At 43.9% G+C, this 22,661-nt stretch overlaps 1 protein-coding gene across 1 annotated transcript in view; it reads left to right on the forward strand.

Annotated features, from left to right (window-relative positions):
- MRPS23 (mitochondrial ribosomal protein S23) overlaps positions 1-22,661 on the forward strand; it is a 115,644-nt gene that overhangs the window by 13,453 nt on the left and 79,530 nt on the right. Inside the window, exon 2 of the mRNA XM_085649523.1 lies at positions 2,860-3,039. Within this exon, the coding sequence (XP_085505649.1) occupies positions 2,860-3,039 (180 nt within the window). The remainder of the gene's footprint in view (positions 1-2,859; positions 3,040-22,661) is intronic.

The raw sequence follows: 22,661 nt of genomic DNA on the forward strand, positions 1-22,661 counted from the left end.
TAGTTCCTTCTGTCATGGTGTCAGCGAGGAGATGGTGGCTTCGGTCATTTTGGCTCTGTCAGTCAATTTTTATGATCATCCCTGAGGAGGGAGAGATCCGTGGTAAGTGCACCAAGGGGTTATTCAATGGCCGTTCTAGAGTCTCGGATTTCCTGTAAAATATTATCCAACTTGTCCTCATGGGGGTTTGGCAATGTTGGCGGAACACACTCTTCAGGGTTTCCCCAAGGAGGAACCTTCAGATGGGGGAGGGAGCATGCGAGTGCCCTGGTGGTCCATTGTTTTGGCGTGACCCATCCTGCTTGGGCGAGGCCAGGGGCTATTATATAGAATGCTATCAGAGGAGTCAGACCTCTCGGAGCTCGTGTCGTGTCAATGAGAAATTTCCAGGCCGCTACTTCATCACCTCTAGCTAGACCAGTGCAGTTGGGGTACAGTCTATTATGTCAGCTCTGGCAGGCAGGGACCATGGGGAAGCTTCAGGTCTGGCAGGGTCAACGAGAACCTCCCCTTTAATGTGAAGATTAGCATGGGCCGACAATGACCAGAAATCCACTGTGTATGAGAGGACACATAAGGTTACCACACTGAGACACGTGGAAGGCCAGATGCCAGTCTTCCGTGCACAGCATTACTTTCCCTCAGTTAACGGCCCCGGCATCAGATCACATAGTCCTACTCGCAGCCTAAGTGCAGGGGGGACATGGGTAGGTAGAAGAGCAGTCCCACATGTGTGGCAAGAAGGGGCTCAGCTTTCCATGACCATCTGTACCAGCCCCACATGCTTCAGATCCTCCCCACCTGCCAGTCTTTAAAGTTCATCGCAGGCAGACCTCGGCGAGTCAATCACGGTCAGCAAGGCAATTGTCTTGAGGGGCCCTGCTGAGGCCTGGCGTGCCCCCGTGGTCTTGGCCACCAGTCTGCCGGCTGCCTCCTGCACCAGGCCCGCCTGCCTGGCCCATTGCGTCTCCATTTCCCGCCTGGCGGGCCCTGGGTGTATTTTTATGAGGCGGTTGCCACCTGAAGTCGCAAGTTGTGCGTACAGGAAACACCGAAGAGCCCAGCTGCTCTTTAATATGGTAGGGGCAGAGCTTCCTTGCTGTTCCGGTTAGTAGGCTGCGCCGTCATGCCAGCAGAATCTGCCCTGGCCAAGCCTCCATCTGTAGGCGCTCAGCGTGGACCGGGAATAGTCGGGGAGTTACCAGTGGTGCTACCTGATGAGGATCAGGTTATCGGATGCCTCTTTTATTCAGTCAGTGCGGTAAGATACTCAGGCTGGGCCTGGGAGCTCAGCAGTTATGCTGCCACCATCTTCAGGAGTTAGCCACGCCCGTCTTGGCTTAGGAGCTATTATCAGGAAAATCTCCAATTCTACTTCCGGTGCATTACTAGAAAAGCTTATTTGGCAGGGCAGGTGTGTAGTCCCCTCTGATGGTGTGAATGAAGGGGCAGTGGGAACGGCCAGGCTGTTGTGCTGAGAGACACACCATCATTTCCAACACAGCCATGTTCCACTTTGCACATTCGTGCCCACGTTCACAGGGTTTATGCTCTCTCTGGATCGAAGGGAAAAAGGCCCTCTTTGGAGGGAGAGTCTGGATTTGACATGGGAAAGGAGGGTCATTATACGATTGCTCTAGAGTAAGCCATGTTGCATCAGCCAGTAACGTCTTAATTAAGACAAGGAGGTTTAGAAGGATCTCATTTTGAGGGTTAACCCTTGTCTTGGTATCCTAGTATCCAGGCTACTATTAGTATGCCCAGTGAACCAGTGGTCTTCTTGCGAACACGTGATTTGGTGTGGTCTCTTGGATTAGAGGTCTTCAGGCATTTTTTTAATGCCTCCTGTGAGGAAGAAATTGGGGCCCCCTTTCACCATTTTTCACAATTAATCCATTTAGCTGGCAATGGTTAAATATGTCTAGGCTTATTTAAATATTGCAGTTAAGTTCTGTTAGTGATTTTAAAATCGCAATCAAATGCATGATTTCCAAACATATTGTTCTGGTCAAGCAGGCTTTACTAGCGTGTAAGAGTATCCACAGTGTGATTATTAGAAATGGGGGTGGGAGTTTGAAGAATATTTGGAGTCCTTTCCCTTTTAACACCTTCTCCAAGCCAGGATATAAATGCTAAATGATGTAGTGACGGCCCATTAGCAGTTTACTGACGCTCATTTATTTCAGCTGAAAACAAAGCAGTGGTATCAGCATAATGCTTCTTTTGGCCAACGCCTAGTTCTCCCCCCCCCCCCCCCCCCCTGCCTCCCATTCCCTTCCCCCCCTCCCCCCACTGGATCCCTTGAGGCCTGCCCCCCAGTTTGAAGACCCCTGGATTAGAGGCTAGCTGGATACAACAACATATAGGGAATGGTTTGGGAGCACATAAGAAATGGCAGAATGGGGATAGTGGATACAAACAGCTGTGCAGTGTAATCCCCATGAGAAGGATCTGCGACACACCGTTCTTTTCATTTTGCTGAAGCCTGGATTAGAACTCAGGTTGCTGCGCTCTAGGGTCCGTTACCTATCTAGTAAATCACCAGTCCTGATGCCTTGGTTCAAATGATGAGAGAAAAAACTGTCATGGCTTCACCTCAAGCACCATTATTAAACCACCTCAGTGCTACAGCGTGTAAACATAATGTGACATTCATTCACAGTATTATTGTGGAACACATTATATACTGCTTGTGATCGTTTACACACTGCCCAGATACCTTGTTGCTCTTTGATATATTTGAGGTGTGCATGTGTTCGGAGATTATCATGGGGGATTTGGCTTTTTCTACTGTGTAAGGGCATTTAAAGATATCTGTGTTGTAACTGATTTTGTTTTGTTTAACTTTCCATCTCATAGAGTGCGTGATCTCATGCGGGCGGGCGTGATAAAGCCATCACAGAAGCCTGTCTGGTATGATGTTTACGCAGCATTCCCACCGAAAAGAGAACCTTTGTATCAGGAACCTAAGAAGAACATCTCTGTGGCGATAGAGGATAGCATAAGGCCAATTTTCTATGAAGAAGATCTCATCAGAGCGTAAGTTCAACTTTTCTGGAAACATTCTTTTCCCATTGTAAAGCTTCCCACATGTCCACACCCTCTACGCCCCACCCAGTGCATTGTGGCTACTGTGTTGAGACAATCAGCTAGTTACCAATAATAATTTGCTCAAGGTGAAAGTACGATACTCACCTTCCTCCCCACATTCAACCTAAGATCTTTTTGATATTGAGGGAAGGGCACAAATACTATACAAGGTACTAAAATCCCCACTTGAAGGTTGTGTCAAGTGGGACCGTTTCTTTAGCTGATCTATGGCACTTGCGTTCCTCATGCCTTACTTATATATCGGTTCATTGGAGCTTTGGGGGCTATGACATCTATGGTGACAGGCTACAGTAGCAGAAGATTTACCATGGCAAATTAAAGATTTCTGGGGGAGTCTGTCACCAGTATGAAGGATATTTCTTATGTTGTCAGGACCTCAAAATGTGAAAATGTAGAAAGACTTTTTTTTTGTTTAGTGTGGGAGTCTACCTTTAAATCTAATTACGATACATCTAAGAAATGATCAAAATTGAAGAGATTGATCTATTGCCGTTTGTTTGTTTCTCATATTTTTCTCTTTGAGAGCCTCACAAATACTGACCCAAACATTTCAATGTGAAGACATACAGTGGATGTGGGGAAACATTACAAAGGACCACACTGGAATGATTAGGTAATCATTCTATACATTAATTTCAATGTCCTTGGGGTTGTTTGGGCTTGCACTGTCGAGTGATGAGCATCCCACAAATTGGGTAATAAACCCATTTCAGTGTCCAGATGAATTGGAAAATTAGAATGGGATAGCTCTGTCAAGTGACTTAAGGCATTCATTTTAAAAATAAAATGGTGAGAGTGGATATTGGCAGAGGACGGCAACCGTACAAATGCAGATAAAATATTGCAATAACCTTCGATTGTTTTTTATTTTTTATTTTTATTTTTATTTTTTTACCTCTGTGCCAAATCTGAGAATGTATTCCTATCTGCAGAAATAAACTGGGTTGAGACTGTTACCAATGAAAGTGCAGGGCCATTGTAAGCTTGGGATGACCAGATATGTAATTGAATTCTACTTTACTGTGGGAAGAAGTTAGCAAGAGGAATGTGGTGGCTGCTAAAGAGGTGTGAAGCAGTACTGTTTTAATCGTGGTGTTTTGTTATCACTAAATGAAATGGAGCAAAGGTATAGCTTGGAATGGTATTTGAATACCATGGCATTCTATACTGCATTGCCCACCCCATCTATTGATGGAACTTTTTTTTGAGGGACATATTGTTGAGCCTAGACTCACTACATATTGGCCCCATAGTACCCTGCAAGGGCTAATTTACATACATTCAGCCTTCTCTGCTGTGTGGCTGCCTGTGACGTCTCACTTCCTGTAGTTTCGATGCTCTGCCGAACGCTAAACGCCGAATGTCTATTCTCGCACCCTCACTTACTGCTGTTGAGGCGCAACGCTTGAGTGCTGAATCAGGAACGCGGAAGGGGTTGCTGTGTGAGGAGCGGCAAGGAGCAGAGCCGTAGGGAGGAAGGCACACCGATGGGGGAAAACGGGACCGGGACTGGGTCCATGTGCATAAAGTACGCGAAAGGCACAGGTGTACAAGCTCTCTTTCGCTTGGGGGCTGCGCACTGAAGAATGCAGTAGTTGTAGGGGAGTCCATAGGAGAAGCAAGTGGAGGCAACCGGCTGCAAACAGCAGCTGTGAGCCATTAATGACAGTTAAGGAAAGCTACAGAAGGTGAACAATCGGGCAGGGAAGTGCAGGAGTAAAGGACCTGGAAGAGGAAAGAAGGGAGGCTTGAAGTTCACTCGCAGCAGAGGTAAGTGCTTCTTTTATTGTCTTGGGCACGCAGCCCCAGGGTATGTTTGGAAGATAAAAGGTTGACACACTGTCTCTGATTGTGCAATACTTGAACTAGAGTGTGCCTGAAAGCCATAGAATTTAACTCCTAAGTCAGGTTGAAGAACTATATAAATACGGAAAGCGACACTAAGAATGGCACCAAGAAAGACAAAAGTATGCAAAGCGCCAAAAGCCCCCCTTACGGTGCCTAATGAGCTCGCAAATGATGAGCGTTCAGAAGAGTCTATGGGGAGCCCAAAGAGGAAGGAAAAGATGTCAACACAGAAGAAGGAAGTTGAAAGCGACAACACGCAATTGAGAGTGAAAGGGGGAGCAATAGTGTCAAAGTCAATCAAGGACTTTGTGGGCAAGCGCTTTAAGAGGATGCATATCCCAGGAAGAACCCCAGATATTAAAAAAGAACATGAAAAACAACATGAAGACACTGGCACCCCTACTCCTGATATAATGTTTCAACCAATTCAATTTAAGCCAAACTGAACTTAATCTAGAACCCAGACTGTCCTCATCCCCACGAATCTTCTCTATGAGTTGTAATGAAGAATCTGAATGAGAGGGGAATAGCTCAGACGGAATAAGAAGTACTAAGAGAGTTGAATCTGATCCGGCTAGGAAGGCAATGCCAGATAAATGTACGGGTCAGTCTGTAAATCAAGGAATAGAGGCCACAGAAGGATCAGCGCGCAACACGTCATTGGACATAGACATTTTGGCATCCCCTTCAGCTTCAATGCTGGATATAATGTTGATGTTGCAACTAACTTTGCACGTACTACTCGAAGTGACCATGTTAAACAATAACTTGGTTAAAGCACACAAAACCCAATTTCAGAAAATTGTATGGAATTGCAAGGGATAAGGGGCCTAATGCCTACTGTTGTAAGACTGGTCCCTGATACCCAGAAGCAGGGGTGTGTAGAGGATATCGAGCAAGCTAATAAAGTGCAGGAGGTTTATATCTCTAGATGCCTGATGTTGATTAGAGGACGGGGAGAATACATGTAGTATAGGCACTACAATGTATGGAGGGAAATAAGAAGTTCGATGAAAGAACAGGAAAAGCTAAGGGCTGTAAGAAAAGGAAGGGGTGAAAGGGGTCGCAATGGGAACCCCCAAAGAGAGAAGTTCCACAGTTAGGAGAAGTAGGGTAAAGGAGGGTCTTCTAAAAGGGGTAAAAGCTGAAACGAAAGGGAAAAAGGGGCAACCAAAAATTATGATCAGTAGTAAGGAAGAGAAGGCGGATACAACATGTAAAAACCTGCAGGGGCAAAAGGGAAACAAAAGGAACAAGGGTGAAGGTGGTAGTCTACCCAATGTAAGAACCAGTAAGAAGAAGAAGCAGGGAAGTGAGAACAGTGGTCCCACTACAGCAGAAACAAGTGGCAATATGTCTATATTTTGAATCATTTGAAACAGAGAAGGGGAGGAAAAAAATCAAGGAAAATTGTACCCCTGAACCGGTCTCAACTCCTCTTCTCTTTTTCCAAATGCCCAAGCTTGAGGGGAATTTGGTCAAAGGATCTAAGACGGGTAGGCTGTAGCCACATTTATTATAGGGAAGGAAATCACCAAGGTGCTGGTGTATTCAGAGTTGGTAAAGGCAGCTATCATTAAACCAGAAAAAGAGATTTTAAAAGAAGGGATAAGGTTAGTCGCAGAAGAGAAAGGGGAGGGGGTTCATCAACCTAGAAGTACCTTCCTGAAATACCATGCAGGATTAGGGAGAAGGCAGATAAAGCTGATATTCGAAGAACGTGGGGCAAAAGATAATATCCAAATAGCAGTGGAGCCCCCCAGAGCCTTGCATCCCTTGGGGTAACTGGAGTAAAGATTGTTACTTAGGTCCATTTCAGTGGAATCAGAACGAGTCCTACTGACTGAGCAATGTCGATTAGGAAAAGGGGAAGTCGCATAGCCTGACAATTACATCATGGAATATAAATGGGTTAGGAGGTCAGCATAAGTTAGAAATGTAAAACGACTAGCCTTGGGTGTAGAGATTATATGTCTACAGGAAACTTGGCTATGCAACAAAACCCCTGAAATTGAAAGCTTTTCCCATCTTCATAAGCCACCTAGGAAAAACATGTTTGGACGACCCTCTGGGGGGATTATCATATCAACAAGGATCGTAAAAAAAGTGATGGCTTTATAGGAAACCTGCAAATGGTTTCTTGTTTGTAAGGCATCGCTATTGGCCATAGATAAGAAGTATGAGAACCCGGTTCTTGTGAATGTATACATGCAATGGGGTTCAGAGGAGGAGTACGGGGTGGAGATGGGACACTTCAAGGAAGATATGGACGTATTGTGCGAAAAGCATGGTAAGGATTTGATTGTTGTAATGGGACGATTTCAACCATAAATTGAACCCCAAAAAATTAGACCCATGGTTCAAGGAAATGTTGTGTGCATATAATGTAGTGCCAGCGGAATTTCACAACTATACCACTACTAGTCAAGAATCAACATTCGGAAAGTATTTGGGGTCCTTGGGGCTGTTTTGTTTAAACAGCAGGTTGGAAACTGATCACCCAGCAAAACAATCCTTTAAGATAGGTAAGCGGATCTGCCCTATTGATTATGTGTTTATACAAGCGTGGAGTTTTACAATGGTGGAAAGCTTTTGGGTTTCCCCAAGAGAAGGCAGTGATCATAACCCCCAGTATTTTAAATTATCTAGGGGGCTTGTGATGCACCGTGAAATAGCACTTCCTCAACAATTTGAGTACCCCAAACGCCTGACAACGAAACTAACAGATGAATATGTAGGAAAATTGGCTCATTTCCAACAGATAAGTTTGGAAAATCTAAGAGGGCAGAACGTGACCTGGTTCGAAGAAACAATAGAACATCTTGTGCGATGCCTTAGTGTAGAATTAAAAAATAAGGGAGTTGGCCATATTGATAAACAATTAACACAAGGATCAAGACCTGAGTGGGTTAATCTAGAATGTTTGAAGAAGAAAAGGCTAATAAAAAGAGAAGAGAGAAGCCAAAGAAAATGGTACGACCAGACCAGGCAGTTAAACCTGAATAAATTGAAAAAGGAATACAAAATGTTAATTAGGAATCACAAGAGGATTTTTAAAGGGAAATGCTGGGAGAATCTACTGGAAACAATTTAAACAAAAAACGTACAACAGTTTTGGAGGCTAATACAAGAAGCGTCCGGGCAGACCCCCAGGGCCCTGAGTTGTGTAGTGGAGGAAGCAGCATGGGAAGAGTATCTAGGAGAATTATATGTGAACAAATTAAGTGGCTGCAATAAGTAAACAAAGACATCGGGGTGGGGAGGTAGATGATTTGAAAATGCTCTTTACGGTAGAAAACGTAATGAAAACTATAAGTAAGCTAATATTAACCAGGGCCCAATAACCTCCCTGCAATTATAATAAAGTCCCAGGTAAATTGGTGGGCAGCATTTCTATCTCACATGTTTGTAACCATTCTAGATTCTGGCCATATCCTCAAACCTGGAGGGGGTCCATTATTAGACCAATGCATAAGAAGGGGGACAGAAGTGCCCTGAAGAATTATAGACTGATTATTCTGTTAGATATTGGAGAGAAAGTCTTCGCCAAAATAGTATTGAGTAGCTTGATGGACTAGGTGGAACAGCGGTTGATTGTACCGGTAGAACAAGGAGGCTTTAAGGAAGGTCACTCCACGATTGATCACTGTTTCGCGCTATGGGAGGTGGCGTAGAAGTCTATGGAACATAGAGGGAAGCTGAATTGCTACTTTGGAGGCTTCCGCGCAGCTTTCGACTTGGTGGACAGGAGATGCCTCTGGGAGACGTTGAAAAAAACATGACATCCCGGAAGGGCTCCTGATGATAATCCAGGAGTTACATACTCAGAACTGGGCCCAAGTTATTAAGGATACGGCGGGGTCCTTGACGCCAAAATTAGCGATTAATAATGGTCTAAAACAGGGCTGTGTACTGCCCCGCTTCTCTTTGCAATTTTCTTGGCAGATCTGCCAAAGATTCTGGAGGTTGATAGAAGTGCGAGCCCGAAAATGAATGGAATACAAGTATCCTGTCTACTATATGCTGATGACCTAGTAATCTTTGACCAAACCGAGTTGGGCCTGCAGCGGAAGTTACATGCATTTAGTAAATACTGTGAGGAAAAGCATTTAACTGTAAAGAGGTAAAGAGGGATAAAACCAAGATCCTATACTTTGGGAAGAGAGACCTGAGGTTTAATTGGTACTTTGTCCAACCAAGTTGGAAATTGTGAAGGAGTATAAATATATTGGGGTCTGGTTCCTTAAGTCTTTAAAGTGGAATACGCACCTGGAGGCCCAGAAAGCTAGAGCACTTGCATCTGTGAGCGGTTTGAAAAAATTCAATCGTATCTCTGGGAATATGTCCCACAGACCCGTGTTAAAGGCCTACAATGCCATGATGACACCTCAATTCCAATATGGTGCAGAAGTAATCTGCTTAAGTGGCAAAAGCTGCTGGGACGTTGAGGAAGGGAAATGTATAAAATCACTAATGTCATGACCGGGCTCATCCATGATTCAGGCAATCAGAGTAGAGCTGAGCTTGATAGCCTGGAATTTACAGACGCAAATGGCCCTTTTAAAGTTCTGGAAAAGATTGGGCACAGGAGAGTTCATGAAAGTGTCACAGTGGTGAAAGAAGAGGCGCGTATCTTGTCTGTGAAAACCTAAATGTGAGTATCGACTGGCAGTCCCTACAAATAGAAATAACAAAGAGCGAGATCAGAACTCTAGGAAAGGAGTTGTCTAAGAAGGAAGATATGAAGTATTTGAGGGAAAAAGAGTCAGCGAACTTTGTTAACTAGCTGGGTGAAAGAAACCTGGTATCCTTATCTGGACACATTACCTTACCACCGGTTTAGAGCAGAAGTGTTAAGATTGAGTATTGGCATTAACCCTGGTATGATTAACGGGAAAACAAGAGCAGAAATGATGCAAGCTGATGGCAAATGTTCATACAGGCTGGGTACAAAAAGCGATAATCTACACATTATAGTGTATTACCTAAAAGTGCTAGATCTGTGGAAGCAGTTTCTACTCCTTATCTTTTTTAAAATATGGCATCATTTTGCGTACTTCTTACAGATATGACAAATCTTGATATCGCAATAGCTATTGCGAAGTACATGGAGGCCATAAAAAGGTTCTTCATGGAAAAGAAAATGGATGGTTGAAGGATAGGATGGAATTTAGGAGAGTTTTAGAAAGTTTTAGCCAAAATATATCTTTTTAGGTATATATTGTATAATAGAAATTTAAATTGTTTTTAAAATTCGTATGTCTGTTAATAGATGCGGGTATGAATTTTAGGATTAATATTATGTAAATCCAGAAGTAGCACATAGAACCGGATTTTTATGGAAATTGTGATGAATTGAGTAAGATTTTTGAATTATTGCACAGGGGATACGTTTTATGCTGTTTTAAGACCAATGGGCTAAATAAACGTAATTTTGACTGACTGACTACATATTGATGCTGTACTAAGGATCCAGCACATCTATCCTAATCCGCTGTCAGAAACACAAGTTTTGTTTCTGGGTGATTAGTGAATATGTTGCATTTCCCTGCACTCACTGCTTCTAAAACTATTGTTGGTCCACCGATATGTGACAGAACACACATTGACACTTAGCATAAAGAAGATCTTTTGATTATTGTAAAAGAAGTATGAACTGAGTCCCTTTACATTTTCATTCTGTTTCTCCAAAAACCTCCTTTTGAAAGTATATTACTTTCTCCCACACAGATTTTTGCAATTGTAAAAGTGTGTCCAGTGATGTCAAGTGACTTTTCTAAACCAATTCCCTGTAGTACATCATAAATTGCAGACAGACCCTTCATGGGATCTTCCCACAACTAGGCATATCCTGTCTCTAAATTGGTATGGGTGACAGAGGAATAACCAATATATTCCTAACGTAGAGCAATTCTGCTCTACGAATGGCTCATCCTGCTGGGTGGTATGATTGACACACTTTGTGCTTCCTTCATGTGTCAGGAAGAGTGGATTTTGTGGGGAGGTCTATCTTGTGTACACAAGCACACTATAACTATCCCTAGCTGTGTGGTTTTTAGTATTTCTAGTAGCATCTTATTATGGAATATTATTGGTCTGTGGTCAGTGTAGCACATGATGCAGCTTTGTTGTAACTCTTCACGCTGTTAACAGTACAAGAGGACCTGTCTTTCATCTACAGGAACACATACTACTCCTTCCTCTGGATGATGGATATTATAGGACACATCCTCTTGCCATCACTCAGCATAGAGAATATTTCCTTTACTTTTTGCTTATTCTTCATACCTCTGCCCTCAGCCATTAGTAGAAGAGAAGTGCCATGGAGTGGGTAGATGACAGGCACAATGACCATTCTGACAGGAATCCTGTTCAAACTACTAGGCTCCATTCTAAAACCTGTTTTTTCCTTCAGGAGGTACATTGATCTAAGCTCACGATGCACAGCCTCAGGTGAGTTGTCGTTGCTTTTGAACACTTTAAAGATACTGCCAATTTTTTCAGAGGAAACCTACAAAATGGCTTTATTTATTTGCCACGCACTACACCAAAATATGCCAGTTAAAAATGAAATCACCAAACTGTTTACTTTCCAACACGTGTTTCATGTGGAGGAGGAGTGATTCACTTGTGCTTGACAGCTGTGCATTGCATAGTGAAGGACAAAGGACATTTTACAGCCTTGAAGCTGTGTACTGGTAGCACAAAGCTCGTGTGTTCCTTGTGTGTAACCTGGATGCTACGACTACGGATGAAAAATGGTGCAAAATCCATCACAACCTGTTGGATAGGCCGTGTCAGGAGACAGATGCTTTGAAATTAGACTTTGTAGTTACATTTCCTCAGTACATTCTACATACCAGGCCCTTATTTTCCATTTTGAAATTATAGGTCTCTCTGTAAGCCAGGTTATTGTCAGGTTTCATCAGAGAACTTGTGATGAGTAACATGAAAAGTCTGGTCAGTGTGGAGTAACAATATTTCAAGGTAGCCCTGCCATCTGAATATGTGTATCTGCATAATTAAGTTTTTATAGGTCAAATATTGGGTGAAGCGCTAGAGACACTAAAGGGAGAACATAAAAGAGTCTGGGTCCTGCACTGTGCTGCGCAAAGCTTAGTGGAAGGGATGTAAAAGGGGCCCTGTTTCATGACCGATCTCTCTCTTCTCTCTGGAGGCCAAGTGACTAATCATTAACTGGGAGAGCAACTGGGATTAATGTGATCTCGGAGGCAGAGAGCAACTTTACATGTACATGAAAATTTGAAATGACAATGTGTTCTAGAAAACAGTCCGATATCATCATAGCATCCCCATATTAGTGTATGTTTTATTCACGATCTTTCCTGATAGACGTGGCTGAACTTCCTGATCTGTTTAGATCCCAGGATATCTGAGTGTGGTAGAAATATGGAAATTAGGTACTCTTGAATATTTCTAAATTAGATTATTGAAAATAAAATGGACAAGTATTGTGACATTTTGAAATCTTTCCAAAACACAGGTGATGTGACATAAGACGTGGACAGGCCACGTAGATGTCACATTGTTTTTTTAATAATTTCAGTGCCCAATTCTAACACTGCATATATTTCATGATAAAATAAAGTTACTGCAAGGAGCTTAAACAAAAGTTGTGTGGCAAATCGTATAAATAGTGGCAGACAGCGAGAGTGGAACTCTTGCACAGCAACAGAACCATTCCTCACTGGACCTCAACACTGATTGGAGCTGGAAACCGCAGAACTCCCTCTAAAGAAATGGCATTCGCTTAAGTGGAAGGCTACCGATTTTAAAATGGCATTTTAAGTGCTATATATATATATATATATATATATATATATATATATATATATATATATATAATCTACTGGCGGTCGCCAGTAGATAGTTATAGTTAGGATCGTGTTTCCATAGGAAATCCGCAACATTCTATTTGGAATAACTTTGGCGCCGGTTGACGAATCCTCACGAAATTTTCAAAATAGGTGGGGCGCTCCGCTCCTACCCTGAAAGTCTCGGGGGGGATTCGTCAAGCGGGGGTTGAGAAAAAAGGGGGGTCCCAAAACGCATTTTCCCCATGCAATTTTCCATAGGGACCTTTAGTCCAAGGTACAGCCCGAACGGCTGAACAGAATTACTTGAAATTTGGCAGAGAGGTAGTCCTCAGGTCAGGGAAGTGCCTTTTGCAGGTCTGGTGTCAATCTGTTCAGTAGTTCCTGAGAAAATCAAAAGTAAAATCATATATATATGTGGGCGGAGCCTAACCACACATCTCATCCTGAGATCTAATTGGCTGTCAGCACTTCATCCAAGAAGTGTTGGCAGCCATCTTGGACCAATATACATGATAGCACCTCATTAAAAAGCATTGCAGTTAATAGAAGGTTTTAAGACTTTAGTTACATTATAAATCATTTGTTGATGGTACCATACTCATTTTAGGAATTGTGGTATGTTCTAAGGTGATTTCACCATGTGAAAAAGCCTTCTGCTGGGATATCATGATTGAGAGAAAAATATTTTCTCATGCTTTTCCCACAGAGGTTTGGAAGGTGATCTATAAGCTAAACAGAGCTTATTTTCTGTAAATTCACATTATCTTTCTCAGTCATGTGAGAATGAAGTCTGACATTCTCAGTAAAACATGTACATCCAACAAGGGCAGAGACTGTCAGTTGATTCCTTTGTTTTCTACTGCAGCTTCCCAGAGTGTTCCAAAGAACAACTAGAGCGCTAACAGTCTTACTTATGATAAACATATGGCACACCTGAAGCCATCTTGCTTGGATTAAAGTGGTAACTCTTAAAACATTTAATTTAAAAAGGAACAAAATGAGGGGGTTCATTTTTCCATAAAAAGTATGATTAGTGCTGCAGAAAGAAAAATTAGGGCACATTTTGAGTGACTTCTCAAATCCTCTTCTATTTCATGAAAAAATTCTGACATGCAGACTGAAACATGCACTTTCACTACTAGCAGCAGTTTTCCCTGGTGAGCAGTAGCTTTACTTACAGTGATCTAATGAGCAAAAAGAGTGCTAACATTCTGAATTTATGGAAAATGTGTGACACATCTGAATGCCTTCTTGATGGAATCAAAGTAAAAAACTGAAAGTATTTCCTATTGAGGAGACTGCAGTAAATGAGGCAATTAGGAAACTTCATAACAAATAAGTCTCCCAAGATGGCCACCAGGGACAAAAGAGCCCAAATGTAGCCCAAATATCACCCAGATGTAGCCCAAGTATAGCCCAATGACAGAATGTCCCAGAGTGTTCTTAAAAACAACTAGAGCGCTTACTGTCTTCATTATGACAAAAGTATGGCACACCTGAAGCCATCTTGATTTGGAATAAACTGGTAACACTTAAAACATTTAATTTAAAAAGGAACACAATGAGGGGGTTTATTTTGCCATAGAAATTATGATTAATGCTGAAGAAAGAAAATGAGGGCACATTTTGAGTGACTTCTCAAATCCTCTTCTATTTCATTAAAAAATTCTGACATGCAGACTGAAACATGCACTTTTAATTCCAGGAGCAGACTTCCATGGTGAACAGTAGTTTTACTACAGTGATCTAATGAGCAACTAGAGTGCTAACATTCAGAATTTATGGCAAATGTGTGACATATCTGAATACCTTAATGATGGAATCAAAGTAAAAAACTGAAAGCATTTCCTACTGAGGAGACTGCAGTACATGAGGAAATTAGGAAACTTCATAACAAATAAATCTCCCAAGATGGCCACCGGAGACAAAAGAGCCCAAATGTAGCCCAAAATCACCCAGATGTAGCCCAAATATAGCCCAATGACAGAAGTGTGCAAAACACTTATTATTTTGTGTTTTTGCAGTGTTATATAGTGCAGACTTGTCAGGTATTGGAGTGCTTTACATGAGCATTGGTTACATCACACAAGAACAAATTCATTTTGGTTGTAGACATGGGGAGACTAAGTGATTTGACCAGGATCACAGAATGTCGAGCTGAAGCAGAAACTCCAACCTGGTCCCCAGTTGCAAAGTCTGCAGTTCTGGAAGTAACACCACATCCTCTCCCCTAAGTGCAACATTTAATTAAGTGGCCAACTGGATAAAAAAACATAAAGATAACAAATAATTTAAAAGTGCTTTGTCGCTATTTGAAAACTCAGAAAATATGTCCTTATTTTAGTCTTTTAGAGCACTAACCATAATTTTGATGCCAATAAGACCCTCTCATATATGTAATTTCTAAAGGAAATGCTCTAGGTATTACAGTTTTGATTACATCAAGATGACGTCAGGCGTTCCACACTTTTGTAATAAATATAGAATGTTAGCAATCTAGTTGTTCATTAGGATACTGTTGAGAGGCAGAGGCCAGGGGCACGGACTCTGAAAATTGAAGGCAGGTAGGAGGGTGCAAAGCAGTGCTTAATTTGTAAAATATGAAGTTTAGGTGCTCAAATATTTGTCGGAGGCCACACACAGTTTTCCCAGCTCTGTCCACTTACTCTATTGGCTCCACCCACATCCTCAACTGGCACTGCTGAAAGCCAGAGGCAATACCCGATCTGAATTTCAGCAAGGGAGCCTGCCTTAAGTAATGTTTTGATAGGAGGTTCCCCCGCCCGTGAGAATTTTGAAAAGGATTAAATAAAAGTGCATTTAAAGCAAATGTTGGGAATAAATTAGCTAAAATTACTGATGCATTAAAAAGGGACATGACTCTCGAAGTAAGGATTTAGGACAGTGATCAGGAAAGCGGACAATGAAGTTATCTTCATGCACAAACTGACTAGTCTGTGTGAATAGGGCTAAAGGGGGATTTAGTTGATATCTCTGTGCTTCAGTTTCCTGGTCTGCTGAAACTGGAAACACTTCCATACAGGCTAACCCCAGCATTTACAATGTCTTCACTTGCATGATGTGAATGCAGATCCAGCATAAGGATTTTCAGAGCCCCATGGACTATTACGTGTTGCCAAACAGGCCCCATTTACCCTGGTAGCAAGGCTTTATAGGACTGTTCAGTTTGCCGTCATCTTGTTTGTAGGGGGCATCAACATAACAGTTGTAAGGCAGCACCCTCCGGATGTGCATATTATGTTCGTGAGAGATATCTTTATGAATTTAACTGGATGCTGACCAAAACTTCCCACTTTACTGTGCCTGTTCCAGATTAATGAAAAGATCAGGTTGCTCCTGCTCCAGAGAAGGGAGACACAGTGGAGATCGTCTGCCCTAGCAGCAATTCCAAATGTATATGGAAAGCTCAAGTTTTTTCAGAAACTCCAAAACAACCACTACAAAAGCATGGGAGAACCCAGCCCGCCTGTGGGAGGCTAACCACAGAGAAGAATCCCTTAAACATACAGTACCTGGGATACTGAGCAAAGCAAGTAGGAACCCGGCTCATGGTGGAGTGTCATCAGGGGAGGATGTGAGAAATGTCTGTCACCAGACGTGCAAATATTGCAAAACCCAGTCAAGTTCCTCTTAAACCTAAACATGCATCTTATGAAAGTTTAAAATTAAGTTAAGTATATATCATCGTTCTGTATTATTTGTACAATATCTTCTTGTGAGGGAGTACAGAGATCACCGTGATATGAACTCATATTGCGCTCTTTCATTCCTACACTCAGTCCCGCATGTGACTACTTTATTGGTTAAAGTTTCTGGGAGGACCAACTCTCTGGCCTTTGTGTTTACATTTACTGGAAAGGTTATACGTTTCCTATTTTTGTTAATTCACCACAAAAATGCTGAACTGGAATTTTATTGTGAAGTCCAAGAGATGGTTGCAGTTTCACAGATTTAATTGCACATTGCACATGCACTGAGGCTAGTTGAACCCTGCTCAACCAGGATTCCAGCCTTAACCAGCCAGATGCGTCTTCATGCCACAGTCTTTCAAGCGGTGCCAAGTAGTGTGTCTATGACCAGCACAAAAAAAACGAATTGCTACAAAATGTCAAGGAGTGCGCCTGGAGTCCTGTGGCTCTTGCAGCTTCACAGAACTATTTCTTGAACATTTTATTAATTTTAGAAAGTCATAAATCTTTATCCATTTGGATATGAAAGAAACGCCTACCTGAGGCCTGCTGCTGCACATGACACACTGCTGCTTCAAACTATACTGCCACCAGTGCATTGTTCGTGTGTGCCTCTTAATGATGATTTGGTGGGCTGGTAGCAAGTAATTTTCAAAAGATTACGCACGTATGTAACCACGCTGCTGCCGTGGCTGCCGCAGCCACACAGGATCAAAATCACCCCAATCAGTGGCCCGCCCACTGGCATCACTGAATGAAGGCATGGTTTCATAATCGGCACTCCGCTCAGGCTCAGCTCTTAACCGGGGAGACAGAGTGAGAGTGCAGAACTTGTGAACAGTTGTACTTATACATTTTTTGTCACACATCTTGCGGTGTAGACCTGCCCTGATAAATAAGTTCCGATGAAAAGCACCGGCACAAATTAAGCACATTGAGCTCATTACTGGCCACTGCGTTGTTCTTTTACTTCACTTGACAAACTCGTCTGTGTTTAGACCAGTTAGAGAAAGACCTTGCACTCACTCTGCTTCTTCTTTCCTCCTGGAGCACTTAGCTGCTTCCTTTACCTCAGTTCTTTCTAGCATTAACCAGTGCAGGGTTAAAGTCCAGGCGGGGGCGCTCACTCACCCCTACAAGTGGTATAGGGGCAGCTCATCCACTTTGCCAGATAGGGGTGGCTTGTGTTGGATGGATAAACCGGCGGGGGTTATTTTCGAGTTATTACTTGGTAACTCCTTTTAAATGGTAGTGGTTTGGCTGGGTGGGTGAACGTTCATCGCTGTGTGTATTGCGTTGCTCGCTCAAGAACTGCTTGTGCGGGGCCCGGGTAGAGGACCCTGTGTAGCCCACAGGGTAATGCTCACGCGCATTGAGGACCCACGAGGCACCCTGTTGGTGAGCTCCGGAGGGCGTGTTCGCGGCACTGCGCACCAGACACTAATGGGGGTGCAGCTGTGCTTGTAGGTGTCGCTCGGCTGAGTCTCTGCCCCCGGGTGCAATGGCGAGGCTTGTCGTGCTGGGAACCCCCCTGCTTGGATACCTCTGCAGCGAGGTTTTGCCTGAGGTGGCAGTGCTGTTCACAGGCCACCTTGGTGCGCCGACAGCAAGGGCATTCCCTTTCTTTTTATTTCCTTTTTTGTCATACATGTTACGGTGTAGACCCGGCCCTGAGAAATAAGTTCCGGTGCTAAGCACCGGAAAGCACCGGCACAAATTAAGCACTGGTGCAAAGGCAACAATTTAACCACACTGAGCAGGCAGGAAGGGCCGTGGCAGCACAACAGACTATGGAGGGCAGTGGAAAGGGGGGCAGGGGCAACAAACCAACAATACAGGACTTGCAAGGGAGGCTGTGGCAATGTAATAGACCATTGTGGGCAGAAGGAAGAGGCAATGGTAGTACAACCATACATGCTAACAGACCCGATTCAGCCAGGAAACGTCCAATGTTTTTAAGCTCAAATGGGCTTTATTTGATCTGTCTCCTGTCTACAATCTCCTCTTTTTCAATGTAACTCAAAGGGGAAAATCAATACCCCAGTTTTTTTTCAAAATCTCCCTCTTACCAAGTTCAAAATGTTCGCAAGTATGGTACATTGGATCATGGAAGGAAATGGGGTAGGGACATGGACTTGGATAACAGAGGACAGGAGGGACATGGAGAGGTGCACCAAACTGACCCTGCAGGGCAGGCATCAGGGTTTGCAGCAGCACAATACACCACACAGGGCATGCGGGACGGGAGTGCAGCACAACAATCCATAGAAAGCAAGAGGGAGGGGACAGGGCCATGCACATGGACAACAGAGAACAGAGGGGCAAGAGGCAATGGTAGCTAGCTGACCATAATGGACAGACAGGAGAGAAAGCTGCAGCATAACAGACCATAAAGGGCAGGAGGGACGGATCAGGGGCATTACAATGGAACAGACAAGCCAGGAGGGAGGGAGTAGGGGTCTGCACATGTAAACAGAGGGCTGGGGGCAAGGGGGCAGGGCAGGAGCAGCAAGATAGCCATGGAGGTCAGGCAGGATGGGCACTAGAAGCAAGACACACCATGAAGAGCAACACTGAGACTGTGATGGCATACACACAGACCATGGAGGGAAGGTGGGAGGGGGTCAGGGGCAGCTAACTGACCACACAGGGAAGCTGGGAGGGGCCATGGCAGCACAGAAGACCATGCATGGCAAGTGGGAGGGTTAGTGGCAGCACAATGGCTATGATGGGCAAGAAGGAGGGTGCAGGGGCATGCACAAAGGACGATGGAGGATAGAAGGGAGGGTCAGGACCTGTGCACAGACAAGAAAGTTCAGGGGAAGGGGCCTCACAACAGACCGCACGGGGCAGGCAGGAGGAGCAGTTACAGCACAACAGACCAGGCAGGGCAGAAGGGTGTGGCAGTACAATGGACCATGTAGGACAGGAGGAAGAGGACAGGGGCATGGCATGTGGACAGGTAGGGTGGAGGTGGCAGGGACAGGTTACAGTCATCTGACAATGCTAGGCAGGTGGGAGGGGAGTGGCAGCTCGACAGAACACTCAGAGTAGATAGGAGTGGCAGGTCCATGGAACATGGTGGGCAAAAAGGATGTAGCAGGGGCATGCACAAAGACATTGGAGGGCAGGGGGAAGGAGAATAGGGGCAGCAAGCTAAGCACAGAGTTTAAGCAGGAGGTCAATGATGGGGCATAGAATTGGGCAATGGAGGGCAGGAGGAGTGGACTGGTACATCATACTAAATTGAGGGCAGTGGCAGCACATCAGACATGCATGGCAGGAGGGAGGAGGCTAGTCCATGGATTCACACAACAGAGGATAGGGAGGAGGGGGATGGGGCAGCAAGCTAACTGTTCAGAGAAGGCGGGTATTAGGAACTTTATTGTTTTTAAAATGTGTGTCTGTGCGAACTACTTAAAATATGAACAAGTATGCAGCATAATTTCACTTTTATTCAGGAAGAAGAGGACGTTTGTGACTGTGACTCCGGGCTCACTTGGCAGAAACACCCCCTGACCCTCCACCCCCCATCGCAAAATGTAATGCCCGTGAAAAGGGTAGGTGAACACAGTGTTATAGAGAACATAGTCCTGAGAGCACGATAGAAAATGAAAACTAGATATAGTGTATGGTATAAACTATGCATCAAAAAGTGTGATATAAGATGAACCGGGCGTGAAATATAATATGCAATACATTGTGCGCAATTACAGATTCATTGGAGAGCGCGAGATAGCACAGGCACTAGCGCATGCTATGCGATATGCGCCTTGGAGTGTAATATGCACAGGGCAGTGTTGTGTAACCTAACTAGTCTCTAAAGTTGTAATATAAAATATGTGCTGGGGAGTGTAACGTTGCATATGCACTGTGACAAAGATATGGATCCCAGATTGTAATATGTATGGCATAGCACTGTGCGTTATAACATAGGCATCGAGGAAGGCACGTTAGATGGGGCAATATAAATCGTGCGAAGACAAGTGTGGCATGACATATTCACGGGGTGGTGTTACAGTGCACATGGGCTAGAGAGTGTCATAGCATATGCACTAGCTAGTGGCACACACAGAGGTGTGTGGCACTCAGTAGGCAATGGTGGGTGTAGCACAGCATTGGGCTCTGCCAGGAGCGCGCTGTGACTCTTTCCAGAGAGTAAAATAAAAAGTATTACACATCCGGCAGTGGATGTGTGTTTTATCAACCGTGAGGGGGCTTTCTTGCATAGTTTTGGTCGAATTTTTGTCGAATCCCCTTTGAATGGCTTGGTGTGCATGTGTATTAAATGTGCCCGTCAATAGCTACCCATGTTTGTATAAATAAACGACAAGGGTGTCTACCGGGATTAGGCACGGTAGGGCATCAGACATGTCAGAGCTTCACTAATGGTGTAAATACATTCCACGTGGATTCATTGTATGCATAGTCGCCTTTTAAAGAATATCACCCGAATCGTCATGGTGATGGGTACGTACGGTTTGTCCAGCATGTCCTAGGTGTGTCTATAAATATATATTTTTTAAAAATAATAAAAAACAGTGGCCGGCCCTGGGGATTGGGGTAAAAAAATAATAATTAGGAGACAGACCCTGGGGGATGGGGTCATCAGGGCCAATAAATTAGAATAAGAAGGGGAACCACACAGCCCCCCTTCTTAAAAAATTAAAATAAATAAAAGACTGGCATCGTGCCGGAGGCCACGCCCCCTCCTTGCAGCACTCTGCAAACGCGCCCCCTGGCGAGTTGTAAGTTGGGGAATTAATTCCTCTTCAATACTGAGGGTCCCTGAGGGCCAACTAGCCCAACAGGCATCTCCAGTATGCGCCAGGGAGCTGCGCTGCATACAGGTGTTCTGAGGCCAAGCCCCTTTTTACACCTCTCTGCAATGCAGCTCTGTGGCGCTTACTGGAGGTACCTAGTGGTCTAGTTTGACCCTATGGACCCTTAGGATTCAAGGGGACTTAATCTCTCAACTTAGAACAACCACAGGGCGCGTTTACACAGTGGTGAAGGGAGGGGACGGGGCCTGAGGTGACGTGTGCAAACACGCACTATGGCACGTTTTAAATTGGGGATATAATTTCCCTTCAATACTGAGGGCCCCTGGGGGCTAACTAGCCCATCAAGTGCTTCCAGTAAGCGCCACTGAGCTGCATTGCAGAGAGGTGGTCCAGGCCGTGCCACTTTTTACACCTCTCTGCAACGCAGCTCTGTGGCACTTACTGGAGGTACCTAGTGGGCTAGTTGGACCCTAGGGACCCTCAGGATTCAAATGAACTTAATCTCCCAACTAAAAAAGGACACAGGGCGTGTTTACACAGTGGTGAAGGGAGGGGACGGGGCCTGAGTTAACGTGTGCAAAAACGCCCTGTGGCCTGTTTTAAGAGGTAGTCTTAATCCCCCTGCCCTATTATATACTAGGGTCTTACAGAGGAGGTCATTCTAATCACAGGGGGACCCCAACGCATAATGTTCCCTAGTGTATGTAGGTGTTTTCACTGTATTCTAAGTGTCTTTTAACATAGCACTGGCTCTAGACTGGTTAGTCAGACTCAGTTACCACCAGTATCCGTCTGAAAAAGTTGAGGGTACAGGATGATTTTGCAACAAGGCTTCTTTCTGCTCTTCTTTTTGTTCTTTCTGCACGTTATCCTTCTTCCTGCACTTTTCTTCGTCTATGAGGACTTCTGTTGCTTCTTTCTGCACTTCTTTTTTTTCTTTCTGTGCATTTTTTCTTCTTTCTTCACATGTCCTATCTCTGTAGGCATACTTAGAAATTAACATTTAAAAAACCTTTGAAATTCACAGAAAAAACCATAGGTTTCAAGCACGTTATAGTTAGGAATTAGCATTTAAAAAACCTCAGAAATTCACTGAAAAACCATAGGTTTCAGGGGTGTTATAGTTAGCTGGACTTTTCACTTGTACAAAACCATTGAAATTCCCCTGTTATAGTTAGTTCAGCTAACTATAACTCGCGCGCCCGCAATGCACTGCTGATGACGTCACATATTACATCGCTCATGACATGGTCAGTGACATCACTCATGACATCACTCATGACATCTCAAATGACATCACTGATGACATCACTGATGACATCATCCTTGTGATAGAGTGGCAGACCACCTCTCACCCTAATATAACCTTT

Source organism: Triturus cristatus, chromosome 3_2 (genome assembly GCF_964204655.1).
Source record: "Triturus cristatus chromosome 3_2, aTriCri1.1, whole genome shotgun sequence".
Lineage (NCBI taxonomy): Eukaryota > Metazoa > Chordata > Amphibia > Caudata > Salamandridae > Triturus > Triturus cristatus.